Here is a 25,104-nt window from a genome sequence, read left to right as displayed (position 1 = left end):
TTGTGCCAACAGAATACACACACTGCCAGAGTAAAATCAAATCAAACTACGCTTTAGTGACAAATTCAACTCTCAGCTCTGTCACAACAACCTGAAACACTACATCAGCAGATTAATAAACACTGATGTAGTAAAAAACAACTAGCGTGACTGTAAACCACAAAACACAGCCAAACGAAACAGACAAAGCCAAGCCACATCCAACATTATATGCTGATTAATATCGTATTGGTTTGCAATACAAAAGATACCACCCATAACATAACTAAGCCCTTTCTTTCTAGTTTGTTTTCTAACATGGTCGTTAATCATCTTGTAGCTGAAGGAAAATCAATTGAGTCCAATAAAGAGGGCAGGAACTGTGAAAGAAAACCATGAATATGTGTGTGTGATGCATACAAGAGTGTGCCGTGATGTGTAAAGAGTGTTTTCTGAGGCTGACTTTGGAACTGGGGGTTGGGGGGGGGGGCTTGTCAAGGAAAATTAGACTAGGAAGATTAACGAAAATATATCAGAGGAAAAAATAAAGTATGATGAGAAAGACCATCTGTACCCGCCACGTTGACTTTCTCTGGGTTGACAGGGTTCGGTCCAGGGGTCCCGGTTCCATTGGTCAGGTTAGTACTTGTGCCGTTGTATATGATATTGTCCACTTTAGACTCCAGCTTTGATAATCTCTGCATTATATTATCCAGAAGAACAGCTAGAGTCTTCTTCAGATCTGCACAAAAGAATTTTATATACATATGATTAGCTAAAAGAATACAGTAGAATAAAGGCAGGAATTACTCATTACTAAAATGAAAAAACATGTATAAATGTATACTTAAATTTTATTATACATATTAAAAATACAAAATATTTTTTTTATATATTATTTATATATATATATATATATCGCTATATATAATTCTATTAAACAAACAAAAAATATATATATATATATATATAAAATATATTTTATAAAATTTTTAGTTTGATTAATAGAATTATATATTGTGATATATGTTTATATGTATATGTATATATATATACACACACAGGCTTATTTTTCAAATGTTTTGCATCTGACTGAAATTTCACGAGAGCATAAATACGCAACTTATATGCAAATATCTGTGAATAAGTCCCAACACCAAGATTCGATTTTGCTTTTTTAACTTTTTCTGCCACAAGCTTCAGACTAAGCATTTATCCACCTTGTATTCTGTACAAATAGACTAGAAAAGAACAGAATAGAACAAAATAGGCATTGTGCTCATTTATATTTTCATACCCCTGAATGAGGTCAACACACCTCCAGCATTTCAAACAGGTTTTAATATGATTTCAGCTGAAACCCAAGCTTCCTGCAGAAAAGAGGGATTACGAACCATCCATATGCTCAATAACTCAATAATCTGGAGTTTCATCTTGATAACACACTATGAAAGATGATTATGTTCAAATACAGAGAGTCAGAGAGGACGAGTGGGGCGTGGAATGATCCAAATGCAATTATGAATCAGAACCTGAGATTGATTTAGTAGAGATTGATTCAGTAATTCAGTTTAAAGAATCCAATAAACAAACACACCACATGTAATAAACTATAAAAATACAGGAGGACGAATAACTGTCACTCTTTTACCATGGAACATTACTCCTCTTAGGGAATTCTGGGTGATGACACCTCGTGGCAATTCGTGGCAACTTGAATGACGAAACAAATAATATGTTGTTAAATTGATTTCCAGTGACATAATTCACTAAGCCTTAAACTACTTAAAAACAAAAAAAAGGAAGAAGGAAAGAAGAGAAAGTGAAAACTTGTCTAATCCAATCAAAATCCCAAATGATCCAATTCCAATATTTCCTGCTACATATTATTTTTCATGCAAAAAGTTAAACCTGTGCATGTCTTTAACTCATCTCTTTCTCTCTGGCTCAAATAATTGTCCAAATCCAGTCGGATTTTCTCTGACAGATGCAGATAAGAGTATAATCCATACTTCTATGTCACGGAGTACTACCTCTAGTCACAATTATGATGACGTCATGACGACATCATCACACTTCTCAGGACTAAATCCCTCAGAGAGCAATAAATCCTTCTGGATCAGTCACATTCGCATAACCGGCATGTGACATTAAAGGTGCTGTATGTACATTTTTGACCGTACAAAAGCATTAAAATACCATAATATGTTTGCAGAGATTTAGGAAGCATTCTAAGTTTGGTTATAGATTTTCCCAGCGTCTACAAATCGACACTTAATACTTCTTATACTCTAGCTCTCTAACTGGTTCCCTAAACTGACGTGCAGAAATTGTCAGACAGACTTGAGTAATTGTCCTTTAAATGCTTTTTATTACTTTATTATTATTATTAAATGCTCTTTTCTCCCAAAAAGCAGCAATAATCATGGCTGGTGGATCTCAGACAAATCCCTTTGAGAATCCCACCAATTAAACCCAAATACAACAGTTTTATAGATGGAGGTATGGCAAAAAATGTCATGAAACATTACTTTAATTTGATTGGTTCTTCATAGAAAAGGTAACCATGTTTTTGGTTTCGAGTTTAGACACCCGTCTAGTTTAATTTCCCGTATTTGTTCTTTAAACACACACATACACACACTGAAAGCCAAATGTTTTCCCTTGGTTTCGTACAGTACATGTTCAAATGTTAGATGTTAATCTAATCTGGTATAAAGATTAACATTTCCACCAGAGTTCAAATACTTGTTTCTCCAAAAAAAACCAAAAAAACTATGCGACAATCAGTTATTCTACTTTGAAATGTGAGTTCCGTGTCAGACTGTTTGTTTTTTGTTTTGGTCCGTGTGGTTCTGGGCACTGCCAAATTAACCAATAGCATTTCGACACCTCGGGCTGCCAGTTGGCAGAAAACAAATCTGTCTAAGGCTTTGTTTAGACGGAAACGATTCTGAAAAGAAAACGCAATAGTGGCGTTGCGTTATCACTTTTTATTCTGCGTTTTTAGACGAGCGTATTGGGTGGGAAATCCGCGTGCATATGGTGACGCAAAAGTGTGTGAAATTCAATGTAGTATGCACTCCAGGCGGCTAGGTGGCGATGTGAAGCACTGCCACACAACAACACCAAGTGCCTGCATACAGCCTGCATACAACATTCACTGTCAAGCAGAATTTTGCGTTTTTACCGTTTACACGGGAACGTTTTTAAGATTTCCACTCTGGAGGGTGGTTTCACTTTTTTGCGTTTTTAAGCCCCAAAAACACTGTCGCCGTGTAGACTAAAGGCACATCCGATAAAATATTTTTACGTTTTCACCCGCGAGTGTTCTCGTGTAAACAGGGCCTAAATCTGTGTTAGTGAGCACTTCTCCTTTCCCGAGATAATCAATCCACCTCACAGGTGTGGCATATCAAGATGCTGATTAGACGGCATGGTTATGCACAGGTGTGCCTTAGGCTAGCCACAAGTGCTCACTAACACAGATTTAGACAGATTTATAAACAATATTTGAGAGAAATATGCCTTTTGTTAACATAGAAAAAGTCTTAGATCTTTGAGTTCTTGAAAAATGGGGGCAAAAACAAAAGTGTTGTGTTTACTGTCACCGTCCCACAGGTGGGACGTTTGCCACTATATTTTTAAAACAATAATATCTTAGTAAATACCTTAAATAATATTGACAAACTATATATCATTTGAAAGCTTACAATCTCTAGTTTCCATATTTGGTGACTGATTTTCAAAATATATTACAGAGGAGCCATAATTTATCAATATGCAACAAGAATATTTTCATACTCATAAGGCGCGTTCAGACCTTTATTTTAAAATAGCAGTAAACATGAAAAATCATAAAAAACTGGTAGATACCTCAGTTTGTTTTCATGCCAAAAGTTCAAAAGATAGAATCCATTCAATTATTTTTGAAAAAAAAGGTCTGAAAAGTTTTAAATATCAAGAAAAAAATTATAAATTCACCATTTGTGACGTGGCAGCTAGCTATGACTTACATGCGTGTTCTTTGTATGTGTTTCTTAGAGGTTCAATTCATATCAAAATCTGCCAAACTTCCCAAGCTACTTCTGAATAGGATCTCTACTTCAGAAATTGTATGAAAATTGTGGAAATAATGGTTCATATCACTGAAAACACATATGGAAATGGAGACGCCCTTATATGGGCAGTAATGGAGTCTGATTGTGCCCTAGTGAAAAAGTTTGGTACTGCGCTCAAACAAAATCTTACTGAAAGCTCATTTTTTGAGATATCAACCTAAAATTTGAAACACAACTTGTTCAGATTTTTGGCTTTGATCTTTTTGCCATTTTAGAGTAGCCCAGGTTTTGAAAATATATATTTTATGTAAAATATGAATAATTAATATTTTTACATTGTACATTTCCATAAACTCAAACTTCTATAACTTTTTTTCTGTTTCACTTTCTTAATTTATTTCACTTCTACAAAAATCTGCCAAATGTCTTCTTTAAAACAAGACCAATCATATGTCTATATTCCAAAGCATTCTTGAATTACAACCATTTAAGTTCGAAATGTGCATTTTCATGTCTTTTCAAAAAAGGGGGGGTGACAGTTAACAGGTTAAAGTAGGGCTGTCAAACGATTAATCGCGATTAATCGCATCCAAATAAAAGTTTGTGTTTACATAATATATATGGGTGTAGTGTGTATAATTATTTTGTGTATATATATATTTATATTTATATATATAAATACACACACACATGCATGTATATTTAAGAAAAAAATATTATGTATAAAATAATTTTTTTTATATAATATAAATTATATATAAATCTATATACAGTATATACATGAAAATATTTCTTAAATATACAAACATGTGTGTGCATTTATATATATAAAATAATTATACACACTATACACACACATATATAAACAAAAACTTTTATTTTGGATACGTTTGACAGCCGTAGTATATAGTTTTGTTCAGGGTATAAAGAAAAATATATATATATATTTTAAATAATCAAAAACATACTTTTATATTAAATGAAAAGAATGATACAACAACAACAAAAATTTCAGTCAGAACCAAAAAATCTTAATAATTTTCAGTATTTTAAAGCGTATACACCTTTGATGACCACCATTATAGTTTAGAGGGTTAAGAAGACACAAAAAAGTTAGATTTAGACGAGTCTATTAGAGGAGTCTAACGCATATCTGAAAGACAGGGCAGGATTAGAGTTGTTACCCTTCATATTACCATGCCACGGTGAGTCATATCTGACCTTACACCTACCATTTCGCTCTCTTTCTCACTTTCACTCTCAACGGATAATACAAATTGATCTTTCGCTTCGGCCTGGTTTAATCATTTCAGGGTGTCTGTAACTCTCTCCTCACCTGTCTGTCTGTCTGTCTGTCTGTCTCACATAACTGCAAATGGGATACATTAATGGGATGCACATCCTGGAGCTTCAGCGAGACGTAGACAGGAGACAATATACGGACCAAGATTAGATTACAGAGCAAGATATAGATCCACCTTATAAACAAAAAGCCGCAGTTTTGGTTTACAGGAAAAGCAGGAAGCGGACCAGAATACCATACTTGGACATACTACAAACTGACTACAGATCCAAAAGTATACTATACATGAAGATTTAATGTTGAAACCCTAGTTTTTTTTTGTTCGTTTGTTTGTTTGTAGCCTAGACTTGTTGTTTACCTGCTGCGCGGTTACCAGTAGGCGTGGCCTCCTAGGGAAGCAAAGCAAGTGCATTCTGGGAGTTGTTGTCTTTCATCCACATAAGCCTTTTCTCAGTCTAGAAAGCTCCAAATTCAAAAATAATTTCACATTTCTTCTACATAAATAACCCATTTTGAATACGCATTCATCTTTCCAGAGGTGGAGTGACCCTTTAATGCTTCAACACACATACCTGTAATTTGCAAATTAGCCTGAAGGACTTGATTAGCTTGATCAGCTGTGTTTAATTAGGGTTGAAGCTAAACTCCTTTGTTTGACGGCCCTGACCTAATAAAAGGCTGAACAAACAATAAATATTGGATCTTCTAAAACACCACCGCAGTCCCATTTTATCTACCAAGTGAAAACCGCAATTACAACCAAAATACAAACAAATTCAATTGTACGGTGTACATAAAAAATACATAAAAAAGAATGTACTATTTATTATGATGTACTTCTATTTGCTTTTGAGATTTGCCAAAAATAGCTAAAAATGTTGAGATCACACAATAATTACCAGACCCTCTGCAACACAATTGATGACCCCTGCCTCGAGAAAGTGAAGTACTTCCTCCTCACACTGGTTGAGTTACCTCTAATAGCATGGGCCTTAATTAGCATTATAACCAACCGACTAAGGCATTTGTTGCTGATAATGTTACCGCGGCTACATCTTACACGTCTGACATTTCACCTGCTGGAGCACGGCATGCTATCGGGGTCAACTCTCCTACACGTAACACTTGCACCAAACACCTTTGGAAGTTTCTTGAACCCAGTAAATACAATACTACTTGCGACTTCACCTGTAAAAGAAGCTGTTCAGTGCAAGAAACGATGGGTGTATTGTTTGCAAGAAGCCGTGTGGTGTGCGTCTTTGCTTCTGGATCGATAGTCATCCGTGGGCCGTAATGAGGCCTCTTGCCCAACGGAGCGCCTCTATTAGCGGCATGAATAAGTTATCGACGGCTGTGTTCTGAGAAGGGCTAAAACAGACACCGCCGCAGCTTTCTTCTGCTTAAGAACGATGACATTGTCTCTATAAACATTGATTGTTATGGTTGCGGCCCATCACAAATGCGACTTCTGCATGGTATCGCTTCTTAGCTGCAGCCTCAGGTCATCATGGGAGCTAAATATAGGTTAAAACATGAGAGACAAAGCCAGAGGAGTTAGTGCTGCAGCAGTGCAGCAGCCATGTCGATTTATACGGCCGATATGAGGAACTGACTTCAAACTGACTGCTGGATGCAAATTGCCCAACGGTAGTGTTCCTATCTTGGACTCCTGCAGCTTTTCTACATAGTACAGCTCTCTATTACTCATGCCATCTTCAAACGAATTCAAATGAAGGGTTTTCATGGAGCTGCATATGAGCAGACAACTTCTATTTTGCATTCTGAACTTCTATATCAAGTGTTAGATGAAAGTAGCTCCATCAGTTGCGACTGACCAAAAAGATCTTCAACGTTCCCAAACAAAAAATTAGAAATACGAAAAATTAGAAATGAATCATACGATTGCAATTCTCAGTTATTCAGGTCATTATAGAACGTTATAGTAGATGTAGGTCAAGTAGATTTACTTCCGTAACTCAAAATGTTCACAGCTCATCCAGGTGGCTTCAACGGTCGTGACTGACGATGAAGAATTTAACAAAAAAGAAATGAAACTTTTAGGGATGTCAAACGATTAATCGCGATTAATCGCATCCAAAATAAACGTTTGTTTACATACAGTAATATCTGTGGGTGCACTGTGTATAATTACTTTATATATTTAAAATACCCACATATATTTAAGAAATATTTTCATGTATATAGATTTATATATAATTTATATTATATATAAATATTTTATATATAAATAAATAAAAAATCTTAAATATACATGCATGTGTCGTGTGTGTATTTATATATATATATATATATATATATATAAATAATTATACACAGTGCACCCACATATATTATGTAAACACAAACTTTTATTTTGTATGCGATTAATCGCGATTAATCGTTTGACAGCCCTAGAAACTTGAAATATGGTGAAAATATGTACATCAATACATCAAGAATGGATGATTTGTTTTATTTTTTAATTGCGAATATCGCAATCTTGCGATTACGATTCTTAGTTATAGTAAAATGTTCTAGAAGGTGTATTCTGGTTAACAGGATGCATTTCTGTAGTTCAAAATTAGAGCCAGACCGATATATCGGCAGACCGATATTATCGGCCGATATTAGGTATTTTCCAAACTATCGGTATCGGCAGTTATAATGGCCGATAATGAATATTTCAAAAATAAAATTAAAACGTACGAAACACGCTTGAACCATGTCATAAGAGTTGGAGTTGTATAGTTTGTCCACCAGAGGGCACTCTACACTGTTCCTGTTGGCAACACTCGTTGAGTTGGTCACGATACATACATTGCTTGAATAACAATTAAAAGAACAATCTAAACTCAAATAAGCATAACAAAATTTGTGACTATCATGTCCAGTTTAAATAAATAAATAAATAAAATATCGGCCGATATATATCGGATTTTAAAACCCAAAAATATTTGTATCGGTATCGGCCTTCAAAATTCTTTATCGGTCGGGCTCCACTCAAAATGTTCACCACTCATTCCTTTGTCGGTTGGGACTAGCAATGAAGGTCTTTGACATTCCCAAACAAAGAGCAATAAGAATAATGAGATGTCAAACTTACGAAACTTACTACGCAGAATGCTAAGGACTCACCGTATGCTGTCATGGTGCCTACGTAGGGTCCGTCCATCACGCTCTGGTTCTCCTCAGCGAGGGCTTTGATATATCGCTTGCTGAGATCCAATATCTGCATGCGTAGCTGCACGCTGCTTTCATGCGTCGCCCTCTGCTGGATTGTGAAATGAAGCAGCATCATCCCCCAAATAAAACCAAAACTCACAAGGAAGAATCCCAGCTTTTGGGAGGACAACTTCCACAAGTACACAGAGCCCATGGCGAGGAAGTTCGTTTGAGTGTGTGGAGCGTGTGTGCAAATCAGGATGAATTGAACCTCATGGTGTTCAGGGGGGCGTGGTCTCTAGTTTGTTTTTCCACACTGCAGTCCATTTCTTTTCGCTCAAGCTGTCAATAACACCAGAGACATGCCCACCAGAAGCTCCATCGCAGTGAAGACACTGGGGAAAAAAAAACAAGAAGAGTTAAAATTAGTATAAAGGGAAGCTTTTTATGACTTCTGATTTTTGTAGACACGATATTGAATGGGCAGACAATAATAAAATGGGAGAAAAAAAAAAAAAAGAGTCGTATCTAAAAACTAGATAGGTAGATACTTGGAGGTGGACTTGACTTGGCCAGTAAGAAACTACCCAAAAGATCCTAAGCAATAAGCCAGAAGACCCAAGCAACCACTCAAAAAGCCTGAGTGACCAGACCAACCCAAGAAGTTTCCCTTAGGAAACCCCAAAAGACCCTAACAACCAACCAACTCTAACAAGCACTCTGAGGACCCAGATGATCCTAACAACCACCCAAAGACCCAAGAAATGACCAGGATGACCCTAGCAACCACTGCAATGACCCAAGAAATGACCAAGATGACCCTAGCAACCACTCGAATGACCCAATAAATGACCAGAATGAGCCTAGCAACCACTCAAATGACCCAAGAAAGGACCAGGAGGACCATAGCAAGCAACCACTCAAATGACGCAAGAATTGACCAGGATGACCCTAGCAACCACTGGAATGACCCAAGAAATGACCAGGATGACCCTAGCAACCACTCAAATGACCCAAGAAATGACCAGAATGACCCTAGCAACCACTGAAATGACCCAAGAAATGACCAAGATGACCCTAGCAACCACTCAAATGACCCAAGAAATGACCAGGATGACCCTAGCAACCACTGAAATGACCCAAGAAGTGACCAAGATGACCCTAGCAACCACTCAAATGACCCAAGAAATTACAAGGATGACCCTAGCAACCACTGAAATGACCCAAGAAGTGACCAAGATGACCCTAGCAACCACTCAAATGACCCAAGAAATTACAAGGATGGCCCTAGCAACCACTCAAATGACCCAAGAAATGACCAGGATGACCCTAGCAACCACTGCAATGACCCAAGAAATGACCAAGATGACCCTAGCAACCACTCGAATGGCCCAAGAAATTACAAGGATGACCGTAGCAACCACTCAAATGACCCAAGAAATGACCAGGATGACCCTAGCAACCACTCACATGACTGACAACTGTAGCAACGGCATGCAAAAGAAAACTTTTTTGTTTCACCTGTGCTGCCAGGCAATGTGACTACAACTGTGACATCAAAATGGATGACCACATAACCACCAGGCTCATAATAGGCTCATAATACCGTCTCTAGTGTATCACATTGTTGTGGGATTAAACAGAGACCGTTTCAACAGACGTAACAGACCGTGTGGTGGCATTTCAATGAGGGGATCAAGTCAAAGCAAAGGATAAAGGATGACAATGTTAAAGCAAACCTGAACTGTCTTCCAGAGAAAGAGAGAGTAGCTAATAGTTATGTAAATTAACACAAATATACTTTTTTGTATGTGGGCAAATATTTAAATATAGTCAGCACTGACATAATGCAGGCACAAAGGTTGAATACACACCAGTTTTAGAAATATTGCCCAATCACTTCACTCTTCTTTCAGACTTACTGTGAGTGACCTTTGATATTTTCTAAGTTAAAGTAACAAACCACTCAATGTCAAGGCGTGACGCACTTATTACAAACCTATTCAAATGCACACCCTTGGGTAAAAGAATGAAAGTTATAACCTAAATAGTAGCAGCTTACAGCTCTAGCATGATATTGTCGTTAGCTTAAAAGAGCAGTCTGGGAAATTTAGTAAGCAAATTTCCAACAAAAATCCATGGTCCAGGAGTTTCGTATGATGAGAGAAATCATTGTGAATTTGCCTTGCCAATGGAAAGCTGTTTGATTTAAAAGTGTTCATGATGCATACGATATTGGCAAGGGAAAAGAAACCAATTTTCACACAATATTTTGCTTAAATTTAGCTAAAGTGTAATATTGCCAAAAAAAGCATGAAATTGTAACTAATATAAACAGTCAAAGAGGCTCAGCCAATCAAACTATTCATTGTGTACATCGACATTCTGATTTTTTTTTACAATCCAATAGGAGTCAAATTTACATTTACGTAACTTATGTACGAGTCGACATTGTTTCTGTTCAGGGCATGTTAACATATCGCGTCTTTTGCGCGCTCAAGTTCGTTATTTCAAATGTAGGCGTGCGGTATGCGCGCTCATAATGGAAGCGACGCGGTTGCAGAGCGATGCGCTTGTTTTTTCCAAGCGATGAAATAAAAACATCTAAACTTTTCAGAATACCGCAAGTGCACCATAAGCGCACAGTAGGTCATGTGACACAAACCAACCGAAGCGCAACCGCCCTAGCGCTTTGGGAAAAGGAGAATGCGGCGTGCCCAGCGTTTTGTCCGCGTCATAGGCGTTATATGTGAATCCGGCCTAACACTGTAAAAAATCTAATTGGGAATACACACAACTAGACAATACTATTTCAGTTTTTACCATTTCAAAAATTCACATTTAAAGGGATAGTTCACCCAAAAATGTTTTTACTCAGTCAGTATTTACTCAACCTCATGTTGTTCCAACCCCGTAAGACCTTTGTTCATCTTCGGAACACGAATTAAGATATTTTTGATGAAATCTGAGAGCTGGATCATTCCTCCATACTAGTCCATAGGGTTCTTGAGGGATTGATACTTGCCAGCCTCGAAAAGTTATTGAAGACATCGTTAAAATAGTCCAAGTGGCTACAATGGCTCAATCTTAACTTTATCAAGCGACGAGAACACTTTTTGTGCGCAAAAACAAACATAAATAACGACTTTATTTCAACTATTCCTTCCCTTTGAGCGTCTAGTCAGTTAACGTAGTGTGATAGCGTAGAGCTACGTCACACGTAGGCTCGCTATTGGCCGACGCTGGTCATGTGTGTGATGCGTGACGTACAACAACAGATCATAAAGTCGTTATTTATGTTTGTTTTTGCGCACAAACGGTGTTCTCGTTGTTTGATAAACTTAAGATTGAGCCACTGTAGTCACTTGGACTATTTTAACGATGTCTTTAATAACTTTTCGAGGCCGGCAAGTTTCAATCCCTCAAGAAGCCTATGGACTAGTATGGCGGAGTGATCCAGCTCTCAGATAACATCAAAAATATCTTAATTCGTGTTCCGAAGATGAACGAAGGTCTTACGGGGTTGGAACAACATGAGGGTGAGTAAATAAATACCGACAGAATTTTGATTTTGGGGTGAACTATCCCTTTAATTAAATTTTCTTGTGACGTTTACTTGCAGTTTCTAATAAATGTCTTATAAATAACTGTCATAGCAAGTTTTTCTTCACAAAGAGTCGAGATCAACACTCATATTTCGCTTTAAAGGCAGGACTCCTCAAAAATCAATTATTCACAAGTGGTCGAAGTGCCTAATAAAACGCAAAAAGATAAGGTAGCAAAGGGAACCTTCATAATGCGGTCATAAAAATACAACAAAATGAGAAAGACTTTGAAGAGTATCTTTTAATGCTCTGAAAAGGATTGTACTAAAGATGTAGTCACAGTTCAATGCACACACACATCGGCATGGTAAAATCCTTCCCTGACAACAACACGTCTTTCTTTGCCAAACAGACATGTTGGATGCCATGTCATGTCAACCTCCCACACACACTCTCTCCCCAATGTAACAGTTGTACAAAATATCAATGAATCTTGAATATGAATCAATGAATAGCAAAAAGCAACAAAGAGAAAAAGATGCCACATGACCAGTGACCACAAAGAAACCAGGTCAAGACCTATTTTCCATTAGGTTAACAAATCTGATACTGGTGTGCCTTTAAGGCAAAATACAAAAATACCTTATATATCACATCACATTTAATAATTATACCAAACAATGACTAGTGCCCTAGAAAAATGATACATTACATCATGTGCAGCTAAAATTATGTTTAAGAAAGAAAAACCCTATACTGTCAGTATAAAAAGTAGGTGGGGTGGGCGATATGGCAAAAATATCATATCACAATGTATCTTTTCAAGAAAATTACAATTCCCGATTTCTCACGATTCTTCTTTGCTTGTTAGTTTTACTATTGTGCAAGCGACTGCGCATTACCGTCAAGCTAATGGCCTTACAATGTAACAAAATGCTGGGTTGTTTTAACCCAATTTTGGGTCAAATATATACAAACTCAAACATTGGGTTAAAAATGTCATTAAAAAATGCTGGGTTGTTTTAACCCAATTTTGGGTCAAATATGGAAAAACCCAGCCATTGGGTTACATTTTTAAGAGTGAACAATGTAACAAAATGTAAAATAAAAAAAAGAATGGTGGACATTTAGGCCAAAGTGGTGAAGATAAAAATTGTAGTTTTTTTTTGTTATTAAAAAAGTAAGATACACATTACACAATATACAATTTAAATAAACACTAACAGTGCTTTATTTTTATTTACACTCTAAAAAATGCTGGGTTGTTTCAACCCAAATTTGGGTCAAACATAGACAAAACCAAATGTTGGGTTAAAAATGTAACAACAAAAAAAAATGTACAGTTGAAGTTGAGTTAAAATTTTAAATTACATTTATAACCCAACATTTGGGTTTGTCCATATTTGACCCAAATTGAAAAAAGTGTACACTCTAAAAAATGCTGGGTTGTTTCAACCCAAATTTGGGTAAAATATAGACAAAACCAAATGTTGGGTTAAAAATGTAATTAAAAAAAATGTACAGTTGAAGTTGAGTTAAAATTTTAAATTACATTTATAACCCAACTCAACATTTGGGTTTGTCCATATTTGACCCAAATTGAAAAAAGTGTACACTCTAAAAAATGCTGGGTTGTTTCAACCCAAATTTGGGTAAAATATAGACAAAACCAAATGTTGGGTTAAAAATGTAATTTAAAAAAAATGTACAGTTGAAGTTGAGTTAAAATTTTAAATTACATTTATAACCCAACCCAACATTTGGGTTTGTCCATATTTGACCCAAATTGAAAAAAAGTGTACACTCTAAAAAATGCTGGGTTGTTTCAATCCAAATTTGGGTGAAATATGGACAAACCCAAATGTTGGGTTAAAAATACAATTAAAAAACTTACAGTTGAAAGTGAAAGTTGAAGTTGGGTTAAAATTTGAAATTACATTTTTAACCCAACATTTGGGTTTGTCCATATTTTACCCAAGTTTGGGTTCAAACAACTCAGCATTGTTTAGAGTGTAACAGTAGCATTCAAGAAATTAAATGAACAAATATTAAATAAACCACTATATAGACTTTACTGTATAAATTACACATTGATTCTTATTAAAAAAAAATATTAAAGTTATCAATCAAGAGTGATGTCCTCTCTGTTCTTTGTTGTTTTATTAACATTAAAGGAATAGTTTCCCCAAAAATTTAAATTGTCATTATTTACTCACTCAAGTTGTTTTAAACCCCAAAAAAATATTTTTTTTTCCTACTTTATTTTTATAATTATATTTTATATTTATAAAAATAGTCTTATCAGGCTAAATTGTCAAGGAAAAAACTGTTGTTTTTACCAGGATAATGTGTAATATTACTATATATTAAAGATAATTTATAATACATACATGTATTATACTGATGTATAATTTGTAATTACAGGGATGCAAATTTTATTTTTGAAAAAAAAAAATCTTCCTGAGAGGAGAAGATAATATTGAAAAAACTTTTGACCTCTGAACACACTACCTGGAGATAAGCAAACATGTTTTGTTATCTTATACAGTGCTATCTTATAAAAGCAGGAGCCTATGCCGCTAACAGAAAATACTTATCATATTAAAACTATTCTGTTGCACATGTAATTCACAAGCGACAGCACCTTTTTTTTTTCCAGAGAGACCCTTGCGTGCTCAAATTACATAACTATCAGGCTAATTATTAATCTATACGTAACGAATGCATCGGCAAGCTCAAGGCCGAACTTTAGCTCTCACATTCGGTTCAGTTGATTCTTCGTCAGACAATTTTGCATATCAAGTAAATGATCTATTTGTTGCTTTTTGGATTTCCGACATTGTCAGGACTTCCACAAATTCACTTTGGAAATCCAGCCATCTTGCCTCGAGACTCATTTTTCTCCGGTGTTGAAATGCTGCCCTGAAAACTACAACTTCTGGGCTCCAGAGGAACCCTGCAGGGCACAAATGCCTGAAATAGAGTAGAACAGCATTCACGGAGAAGTGCCTTTTGCCTCGGAAACTTACGTAACCATAGGACAGCTATGGAAAATGCCTATGAATAATTTACGATAGGCAGTAATGTTTTGAAGAGTAGTTGGTCAAAGAGGTTATTGAACAGGTTTGACAGAATTTAAGTTCAGCCAACTTAACTGGTTCACACTTAAATTATTCTGTGCTATTGCTACTCAGACTACCTAAACTTTGCCCACATCTTAATGAAATTCTATAATAAGATTATGCAAAGTTTTTTTCCAAGAACTGATACTAAAATACTTTATAGCTGCAAATTAGTCCTGATTAAATTTGCACATGCAAGGTGCTATTGCGACTCAAACTAAAACTTTGTCATCATCTTAATGAAATTCTATAATAAAATTATTGTTTGTACATTTTTTCAGTCATCTTAATTTGATCACACTGACAACTGAGAAATATCCAATGGAATTACACTGTAAAAAAAATATTGTTGGTTTAATTTTTTTAAAAATGAAGTAACCTGGTCGCCTTAAAATTAAGTTAATTAAAATGGAAAAATTGAGTTGATACAATGATTGTTTGAGTTTGATTTAATGATCAGAAACTAAAAATATTATGTTATCTGAACCACATAAATTATTTAAGTTGACTTGACAAAAGAAAATAGTGAATTCTAGCTCTAAGGATTCCTTTCAAAATATCGCCAACTAAAGTAAATATTCGAGATATCATCTGTTAAATCAATGTTAGTACAGTGTTGTCAAATATAGTTACACACTCAAGTTAAACATTACAAGTGACCATGAGTTTCATGTAACTATTCTTTCTAACGAAATTTTATTAAACTAAGTACTATGTTTTTATTTTTTATCCTGGTAACTCATTTTAATTGAATTACCGACTGCATGGGATCTTGCATGTTTACTGGATAAACATTGCTATAATACATATACCTGATCAGGGCTCGACATAAGCAATGGCCCGATGGCCCGGGGCCAGTAAAAGAGTATGTCGGGCTAGTTGATTGGCCAGTCACTTGCCCGCGCGGGCCAGTAACTGGCAATCAGCAAAACAAACAGCAAACGTCATACACAGTGTGGCGCGAAGAGTGTCAATGTTAAAATGCCAAAGAACTACGAGGCTGGACATTCCTAGAGTCATGGAAAACACAGTACACCTGGTAGGGATGGATGGGTAGGCCTACTCGGTATTAAATGGGACTGAATTTTGAAAGACCGCTGTATCGATAAGCTCGGACGTTATTGCTATTGCTGTCGCTGGAGAAATACATGTAGGCTAACATTTATTATTGCTATAAAAAAAAATTAACCATCTCGCTGAGTCGCCAGCCATGTCTAGGCCTATATATAATAAAATTAAACCATTTGTCTGTGATGCATTTTGCTATTCGCGCAGTCCAGAAGATGAAGAGAGAGAGAGAGAGAGAGAGAGAGAGAGAGAGAGAGAGAGAGAGAGAGAGAGAGAGAGAGAGAGAGAGAGAGAGATCTCACGCGGTGCCACAGCGCGCACAACACCTGACGGAGGACAGAACTAAATTCAAGTTATGGTTACACTTTAGATCTGTGATATAATAATATGATTTTATTTTAGATTTCAGCTTCCCTAGATTATAGAATATATTTGAGGTAAAACCATTAAAAACTGCATTCTGTCTAGCGCAACGTCCTTACCATCACAGCAGCAGGCTACAGTAGCACGCTGTCATTTCTCCTTAACTCAAACTTGAATACAGAATCAGCACGATCGGTGATTGTTGTAAAATGCAGTCACTTCTGTTGCTAAATTGCGGGGCGCGTTTAATAATAAAAAGAGCTATTAAAAGCACAAAAAGCGCAAGAGATGCTGTTCCCGATGCGGCGCGCGCTCCAAAACAGACCGCAACGAGATAAGTATATACTTTGGGCTTCATGTGTGCGTCTAAACGATAAATGTACACAAAAATGTGTCAAAATGAGTGGCTTGGAGATTCACTTAAACAGTTTATGTCTAAAATGGACGCAGTTATGGAAATAGTTGGGAGAAAATATGGTGCATGCATCAGTAGTAGACTTACATCTGCACTCGTTCTTAAAGGGGAAGCAGTCTAATATGCGGACGATTGCGACATTACTGCGAATCAAACAACTAAAGGCAAAAAGAAAATCACTCACTGCTCTTGAATGAATAACTTTAGCTTTAATAAGTAAGATGAGGAGACTGAGGGGAAAAAGAGAGAGAGTGATCGAGATGAGGAGAGAGCAGGTATTGACAAATAATCTACTGGACGCTGAAAGTAGGTTATTTTTGCATGTCTCCAGGGTCTCTCTCTTAATTCCTGAACTTCCTTCACTGTTTTGATTAATCCTAATGTATACAATAAATACAGTTTTATGGAAAAGTGCTTTTCCTTGTATTTCTTTCAGGGCCAGTCAAAATATAGAAGGGGCCAGCAAAACTCTGATCTACTGGCCCCAGGGGCCAGTGGGGATTTTTTTTTATGTTGAGCCCTGCCTGATGCCATCTGTGAATGTTAACTCAGTGTCAGGACACAAAACTAATTAATCTTTGTTTGTGCTTAAACATGACAAGGAGGCGACTCAGGCGAGTATAATAAAACTTAGTGCTGTTAACATTTCAGGATTTGTTGATTTAGGATTGCAATATAGGCCTAACCTTAGTTTTCGATGAAAACATTCCAGGATTTTTCTCCATATAATGGACTTCAATGGGAACCAAACAGTTCAAGGTCCAAAAGACAGTTTCGGTGCAAACTGTTCAAAGGGCTTTAAACGATTTCAGACGATAAATAAGGGTCTTATCAAGCGAAACGATCGCTCATAAAAAAAAAAAAACGTTTTATAAGCTCAAATGCTTTCCTTGCTCTGTTCTGTGATGCGCGTTCGTGACTCTCCTGTTCGAACTCGTTCATCAAAATCAACAAATCTTTTTTTTCGTGTCATTTGGTTCATTCAACGAACGAAATGAACGAGTTGACTCTGGAAAAGATTTATAACAAAGACATCTTAAACAATGTCATATCGTTTAAGTTGTCATAAACACTACTTTATATTCAAGACATATGTCATGTAATGATTATGAAGGTGTCATGTCTGTCTAAGTTAATTTGAAAGTTACTTTGTAACAAGCAAAAAATCGGTCATAAACGGAGAATTGCTAATAAGCACACACTGATCTCATTAAAAGAGTTCCGTATTCAACAACACAGTTTAGTAATAATAAGCCATTTCCAATGCACAGAACATTAAACTAAAATATTGAAGACATCCTCCTGCACGACACAGCTTTTTGACAATCAAAAGCTCTTTAGAATAAAAATGTCCCAACTCTAAAAAATTTTAAAAAATACATTGCGCATTTAAAATGTACAGTCTTTCTTTTCTGGGAAAATGAAACAAATATATTGATGACATCATCCTGCACTACACAGCTTTTTGTCCAATCACATGCTCTTTAGAATAAAAACGTCCCAACTAAATACACCAGAATGAAAACTAAACGTGTAATTTCATGGCTGATCTGACATTGGTTGCTAAACACAATTTAGGATTAAACACTGTAAAAGAATATTCTTATGATTTGTAATCACAACAGTATTTCTTTTGTCAAATCAACTTAAGTAATTTAAGTAGTTCAGATAACATAATATTTTAAGTTTTTGATGATTAAATCCATCACCTTCATTGTATTAACTCAATTTTTTCATTTCAATGAACTTTTTAAGGCAGCCAGGTTACTTTATTTTTTTAAGTTAAACCAACAATATTTTATTTCAGCAATCGGGATGTTTTTAAAGGAGCTTCAGCCAGAAGATTGCAACTGATTTTAGACGGCCAAACACAGCAAAGGTTGATCCCAATGAGCGAGTACTTTACTCCGGGCAAAAAAAAAAGGGCCTTTTCCAGATGCCGGTGAAATTATCCCTGCTGTCAGAGCAATTTTCTTGAAGACATTTTCTGGTTTGAAATACATTTTGTTAGTTACTATGTCAGAAACATAGGTTCAGAAGTCTGCCGTAACATAATTAATGCCATTACATAATTAATACTACATGATTTTGTAAGAGAAAGCTACTGGCTTTCCAATGTAAATGCCAAAGCAATGCATTTTTGGGCATGTAGTTTTTAATCTACCAATGAAAAACAGGTTGTTGCTGTTGATCAGGTTTTCTAGGCAATAATTAAACTTAAAATGGAGATCAAAGCAATGGCCAACTCACAGTGTCTTGTAAATGCCTGTCCTGACAACCAGAAACACAACATAGGTAATGTGGCTCATTCTGATTGGATGACATGTCATTTCCTCCACCTTAAAACACACCAAACCACCAAAACTGGCAAAACAGTCAGTCATCTTATCATACCTGGAAATTGTTCACACCCAGTGCAACCCACACATCCGTTCCACATGTTAGCTCGCATAAAGCTTCTCTTATGGCTTAAGAGGTTTAAACATAAAGAATGCATTGTGAAATACAGCGAAGAGGGCGGAAAAGTAGCCCGTGCAGTCGAGACGGAGCCAATATTGACTTGAAATGAATGGCCAAGGTCAACGGCTTTGATACCACAGATACTGTACTGGTGGTCTATTTACAGGCCATCACATGAAAAATTCAGACCAAGAAGAGGAAGTTATAAAGATGTACAGCAATAAATCACTTTTTGAGAGCATTGATGGGCCTGATAAAACATGTGCCAGTTATCTCAGTGTTTCTCCAATTCGTGAGGTCAACTCATTTAGACGTTTGGTGTTCTGAGGAATTACTATTGCACACAATAAAGGCTATGGAGTTGACCTCAAGCATTAAACTTAATCAAGTATTACATTTTATGCCACTATTGACATTATCATACAGTATAATTAATAGCCGAGAACTGAATCCGAGAATAATAACACTTCGTATCTCAACAACCATAAACATTATCGACAAGTAGGGGTGTAACAATATATCGCGCCGCAATATATCGCAAAACAAAAATGCAACAATACGTATCGTGGATAGTTCCCCAAAATAAAAACTATTTTTTCAGAGTTTTAGTGTCAGTACTATTTTGAACTACTATATATAATGTTGATTATAATGTATATTTGTGGGTCCTGATAATGCCAAAATAATGTCTGATGTAACCAGTAAAAAGTGGCCAACATTATTTTAAATATATCTAGTCAGTGACAGAGTGCAAGCATATTCGTCTTCAAAATAATTCTGTATTTTCAGCTTCAGAATCATGAATATTGCTATTCTGACAGCATTGTCCTTGGGTTACACGCACCAAGTCCATGCCTATTCATTTAAACACATATCAAAAACCTCCGCACTAGCCTACATTACACTCTAACTGCAGTCTATGCTTTATGAATTGGTACTTCAAGGACTCAACCCTCAAACCTACACCAAACAACTCCAGAACTACAATTAAACCATTTAAATAACTCCATCAATAGCTGACCAAACTTAATACAGCTTGCATTCCAAAGGTTTTGAACCCCATAAGATTGATCCGATCACCACTTTACCCTTGAGCAAGGCACTTAACCTCAGGTTATCCCATAATACAATTTTTAAGAATTACTATGCTTGTACCATGAACTTATTTTAATTTTCAACCATTGTAAGTAACGCTTCCTTTTACAGTACAGTACTTACAGGGTGTACTTACCTAGATATAAGGTAAGTACATGAAACAGAGGTAGGTTTAGGGGTAGGTTCAGGGTTAGTGCTAGTTATTACCCAGTAACTGTAGTTACTAAAATAAGTACATAGTATTTACATGGGTAACTGGACTGTAACACTCAAATACCGTAGTATTTACATGGTCCTCCAAAGTACTTCAAATTAATAACGTGTTAAAATGGTCGTTGTTGTAAGTCTACATTTACAAAAAAAGTATACAATCTTTATTGTGCATAGCAGAAGGCCTTTTGTGTCCGTTAACAACAAAAGTACAAACTGCGTTTATACTATAGCCTACCATAATGTAATGAAGGCTACCATATACACGAACACTATAGCCTACGTATTAAAGAATACTGAAAAGTGACATGATTGTTTGGACGTGGTATCATTGAACTATCGTGTCTTTTAAACATGTACTATTGAAGTAAGCTACCTATAGTATTCTCGGAAGTAGCATACCTTGGAGTACGATGTCAATAGCATGGTAACGTTAACGTTAGATGAATTTTACATCCAAGTAAGATTACCATAACTTTACGACAGAAAAGGCACATTGTGTTCCTCCTATAAGGGTTAGTTGTACATTTATAATCAAATCGCTGATAAAACACCCAATGGATTTGTGATTGATAGATTTGAGTGTATAAATAACACAAATAAAGACGTATAACACAAATGCGCGTGTTCCGCAGTGGACTGCAGCACAGCAAACGCGCCCCGCTTTCATTCCATACGCTTTTGTAAGGCAACCCAAGCAAACACTCACCTGATTAAAGATTTAACGTTATGATATGGATGTTAGAGGCTCTAGAAACGCCGGTGTTTGCTCTGTGATCGGAGTCGGTGTGGTTCCAGGCACCTGACAACGGTCTGTGTATTTCGTTTCGCTGTCTGATGATGATCACATTCAACACAAAGAGCGTCGAGACCGCAGGGAGCGTGGCGATTTTACCGACGGGCTCGAAAACGTAAAACATAATGAAACGAGCTTTTAGGGATCCCTAACTTTGTAGAACATTGGCCTACATGTATTTTTTTTCATATTTCATTAGTGATTATTTCAAATAACTTAAAAACGAATTAATCTCACAGAATAATCTCACGTCCATCCAACTACTAGGCTACCAAGTGGTTGTAAAATAAATATTTTTAAAAAATCATAATTAAAGTAGTGGGTCTATCATAAAAGTGAACGTGTTTCCAAACTGTATAATCGATCTTTTAGAAAAAAAAATCGATTTTTCCGAAATATGTCAGGGTTTACATGAGAAAAGTGAATGAACAACTCATTTGAGTCGGATCTTTGCGATGAATCGCTCCTTAAAGGTGAATTTTTTTTTTTTTTTTTGCCTAATCGATCCGATCCGAATTAACTCACTAGTCCGGTTTCAAGTTCAACGATTAATCACGCACTTGAGGGGAAGATTATCAGACATTTTTACACATGGCTTGGTTGAATACTATGTGCAATGTGGTCATTTCTTGATAACAGACCACTGCTAAGTATAATGAAAAACAGACCGCTGCCATGCTCTGGAGGATAAACTCCATTAAATCAATTAACTCCTTTTTAAATCAAAATGTTCTGTCAAAAGCCATGTAATGTCATATAATAAGCGGGATAATGTAGAGCAGGGCAACTTCAGTCCTGGAGGGCCATTTTGTCCTACTACAGAGTTTAGTTCAAACAATCAAACACCTGAACAGGTCTTCATTACTAGAAACTTACAGGAAGGTGATTTTTGTCAGGGTTGGAGCTAAACTCTTTAGGACTGTGGCCCTCAGACCGACGTTTCCCAGGTGGTTTTAGCAAATAGGCTAGCCTACAACTAGCCTACAACCCCTTCAGGCTGATTCAAGACCTCAGCCTGTCGGGGTTGTATTCCCTATAACAACCGCCTTTCTCTACATTATCCCCTAGCCTAAAGCGTTGCTGTAAGACTTGAAATAGTCAAGTCTTACTAGCATACACTTGACAGCTTCTTCAGTGCATTCAATGTCATTAAAAGGCATTCATCTAGGCCTATTATTTGTATTCCACAAAATAAAGAAAGTTGTGTCTGCCTTTTCTCAAGGCCGGGAAAGCATGTGGGCTTGTGTTTAGGCTACGCACTTCATTCCACCAAGCGTTGAATCGTTTTCTTCTTTTTTATTTAAATCCAGATTAACAAAACTTGAAATTAGGCCTATAAATGATACAAAAAAATAAAATAAACTTCGAACAAACTTTTGAAGTTGTCAAAAATCGTCTCCGACCCACTCCATATCTCCTGACATATGACGTATCATATTTTCTATATTTTCTTTCTTAATTAACAGATTTTATTAAGACAAAATATGAATATATAAAAACCAAATAAATTTAATTAAATGACTACAACAAAAGTCATAAGGGCTAGAATGATCATTTTAAACATTTACTGTTAGTTTTGACAGATGGGCTAGAATAGGAAGTGTTGGTGTATTCTGCCATCTGTTGGACGTTCATTGGACTTGTTCAAAGGCTGTTTTTGATTGTCATTGATTTCCAAATTGAATTTAAAATTTTGATTAAAATCAATCTTGCGAAACTATTCAATATAATGAGAGACAGCTGATTTGTTAAAGGGTTTTTTTCACATTCATCCCTCCAAAAATGATTCGAGCTGAAGTGCTGTCAGGAAAATTCAACTGTACAAAGCTTGTAAAAAAAAAAAATCTATTCAAAGAGGACATTGATGATACTATGAAAGTACTTCATGGTCAAACAATTTAGTGTTTCTTTTCTTCACAAACAAATAGAGGACCTCCAACATGTCATGAACCAAGGACAGACATTTCCTGGTGGAAACTGGCCCATGAATTCTATTTCTATTTCTCTCTCACTTCTGTTCAGCATGAATAAACACTTTAAAATAACATGTGATGGTCTTGACAAGTTCTGCAGAAGCATAATTACACATCTCTGAGAATGATAGGCCTATTCCCAGACATTCCACAATTATGTGCGCAATAGCCTACACTTAGAGGGTATTACAGGTCCTCAACATGGATCCATTTCTTGAACAAGTTTGCGCAAGGCATATAATGTCGTATCATTTCAAATGATGTACAGATATGTAAAATGTCTGGAAATGGCCACTGAACTCACACAGTAAAATTACCCTCCTGTATATTTATTAGTTTCCATGTGTAATGATGCGTGTGTCCATTTCTTCACAGGGTGTGACTGGGTGTGTGTTTCAGATAAGCTTTATGCTTGGTTTACAATAGGCTAAGTGATGACAGCCCATTCTCACCCCCAAGGCGTCACCTAACTGACACCTTTGGAAAGCATTTTGACCAAGCTTCAATATCTGACGCTTTAGGCGCCCTTCAGCGTCAGTTAGATGACACCCTAGGATCGCGTGTAACCCTACCCTTACCCCAGGCCAGACCTAAGCCTACCCGTGTCATCTAACTGACGCTTTTCCTTTGGCGTCAGTTATGGGATCGCATCATGTAACTGACGCTAAAGGGTGCCTAAAGCGTCGAATATTAAGGCATGGTCAAAAGGTGACGCCTTGGGGTGAGAATGCGTTGGCGATGAAGGTTCTGCTTTTTTTGGTGGTTTTGTTGCTATGGAAATGGACAGTGAGCTCGATTGCTGATGTTTGGGTTAAAACACGGCCCCCTCATTGGCATACGGAGAAAGAAATGTTGGAATAAATAAACGTGGAAATAAATAAATGTAGAAATAAATAAATGTGAAAATATATAAATGTAGACTTAAAAGTATAAATACATAAATTAATGTGGAAATAAATAAAAGTGGAAATAAATAAATGAGTAAATATATAAATAAATGAATAAATAAATGTGTGAAAAAATACAATTATACATAAATGTGGGAATACAAAAATCTTTTTTTACATTTCTTTGTATTTATTTATGTATTTATTTATGTATTTTAGTTTTTTGACATTTCTTCATATATTTATTTATTTATTTATTTTTTATTAAGTCAGCTTTGGCATTCCATAATAGTATACCCAATAGGTCAATCTTCGACAACATATCATTGGTCAGAGATGTTCTTGAGTGGTTAATGGTGGTCTAATTTCATTAGACCAGAAAAAAGCCTTTGACCTTGTAGAACATAGAGATGTTATGGAATCCTTTGGTTTTAATCAGAGTTTTATAAATATGATTGAGGCCATGTATCGTGACTTTGAGAGTGTACTCAATGGTGAGTCAATGGTGGTTTGAGGGCTCCTTTTGAAATTCAGAGGGGAATTAGACAGGGATGTGTCATGTCAGGAATGTTATATTCCTCATTGAACCTCTGCTTCATAAATGAAGAACTGAGTTGAGTGGTTTGCTATATACCACACTTGTGACACGTTGCACCTTTCTGCTT

At 36.1% G+C, this 25,104-nt stretch overlaps 1 protein-coding gene across 1 annotated transcript in view; it reads right to left on the bottom strand.

Annotated features, from left to right (window-relative positions):
* Window positions 1-21,633, bottom strand: part of mgat5 (alpha-1,6-mannosylglycoprotein 6-beta-N-acetylglucosaminyltransferase) — an 83,265-nt gene extending 61,632 nt beyond the window's left edge. The window contains exons 1-3 of the mRNA XM_039682587.2: window positions 21,493-21,633; window positions 8,479-8,900; window positions 554-721 (exon numbers count right to left, since the gene is read on the bottom strand). Coding sequence (XP_039538521.2) covers window positions 554-721; window positions 8,479-8,719 — 409 coding nt within the window. The 5' untranslated portion in view covers window positions 8,720-8,900; window positions 21,493-21,633. The remainder of the gene's footprint in view (window positions 1-553; window positions 722-8,478; window positions 8,901-21,492) is intronic.
* Window positions 21,634-25,104: the final 3,471 nt, after the last annotated feature.

This window comes from Pimephales promelas, chromosome 2 (genome assembly GCF_988280905.1).
Source record: "Pimephales promelas chromosome 2, fPimPro1.hap1.1, whole genome shotgun sequence".
In the NCBI taxonomy this organism is placed as follows: Eukaryota; Metazoa; Chordata; class Actinopteri; order Cypriniformes; family Leuciscidae; genus Pimephales; species Pimephales promelas.
The sequence above is the reverse complement of the archived record's forward strand: the minus strand, read 5'-3'. Positions and strand labels throughout refer to the sequence as shown.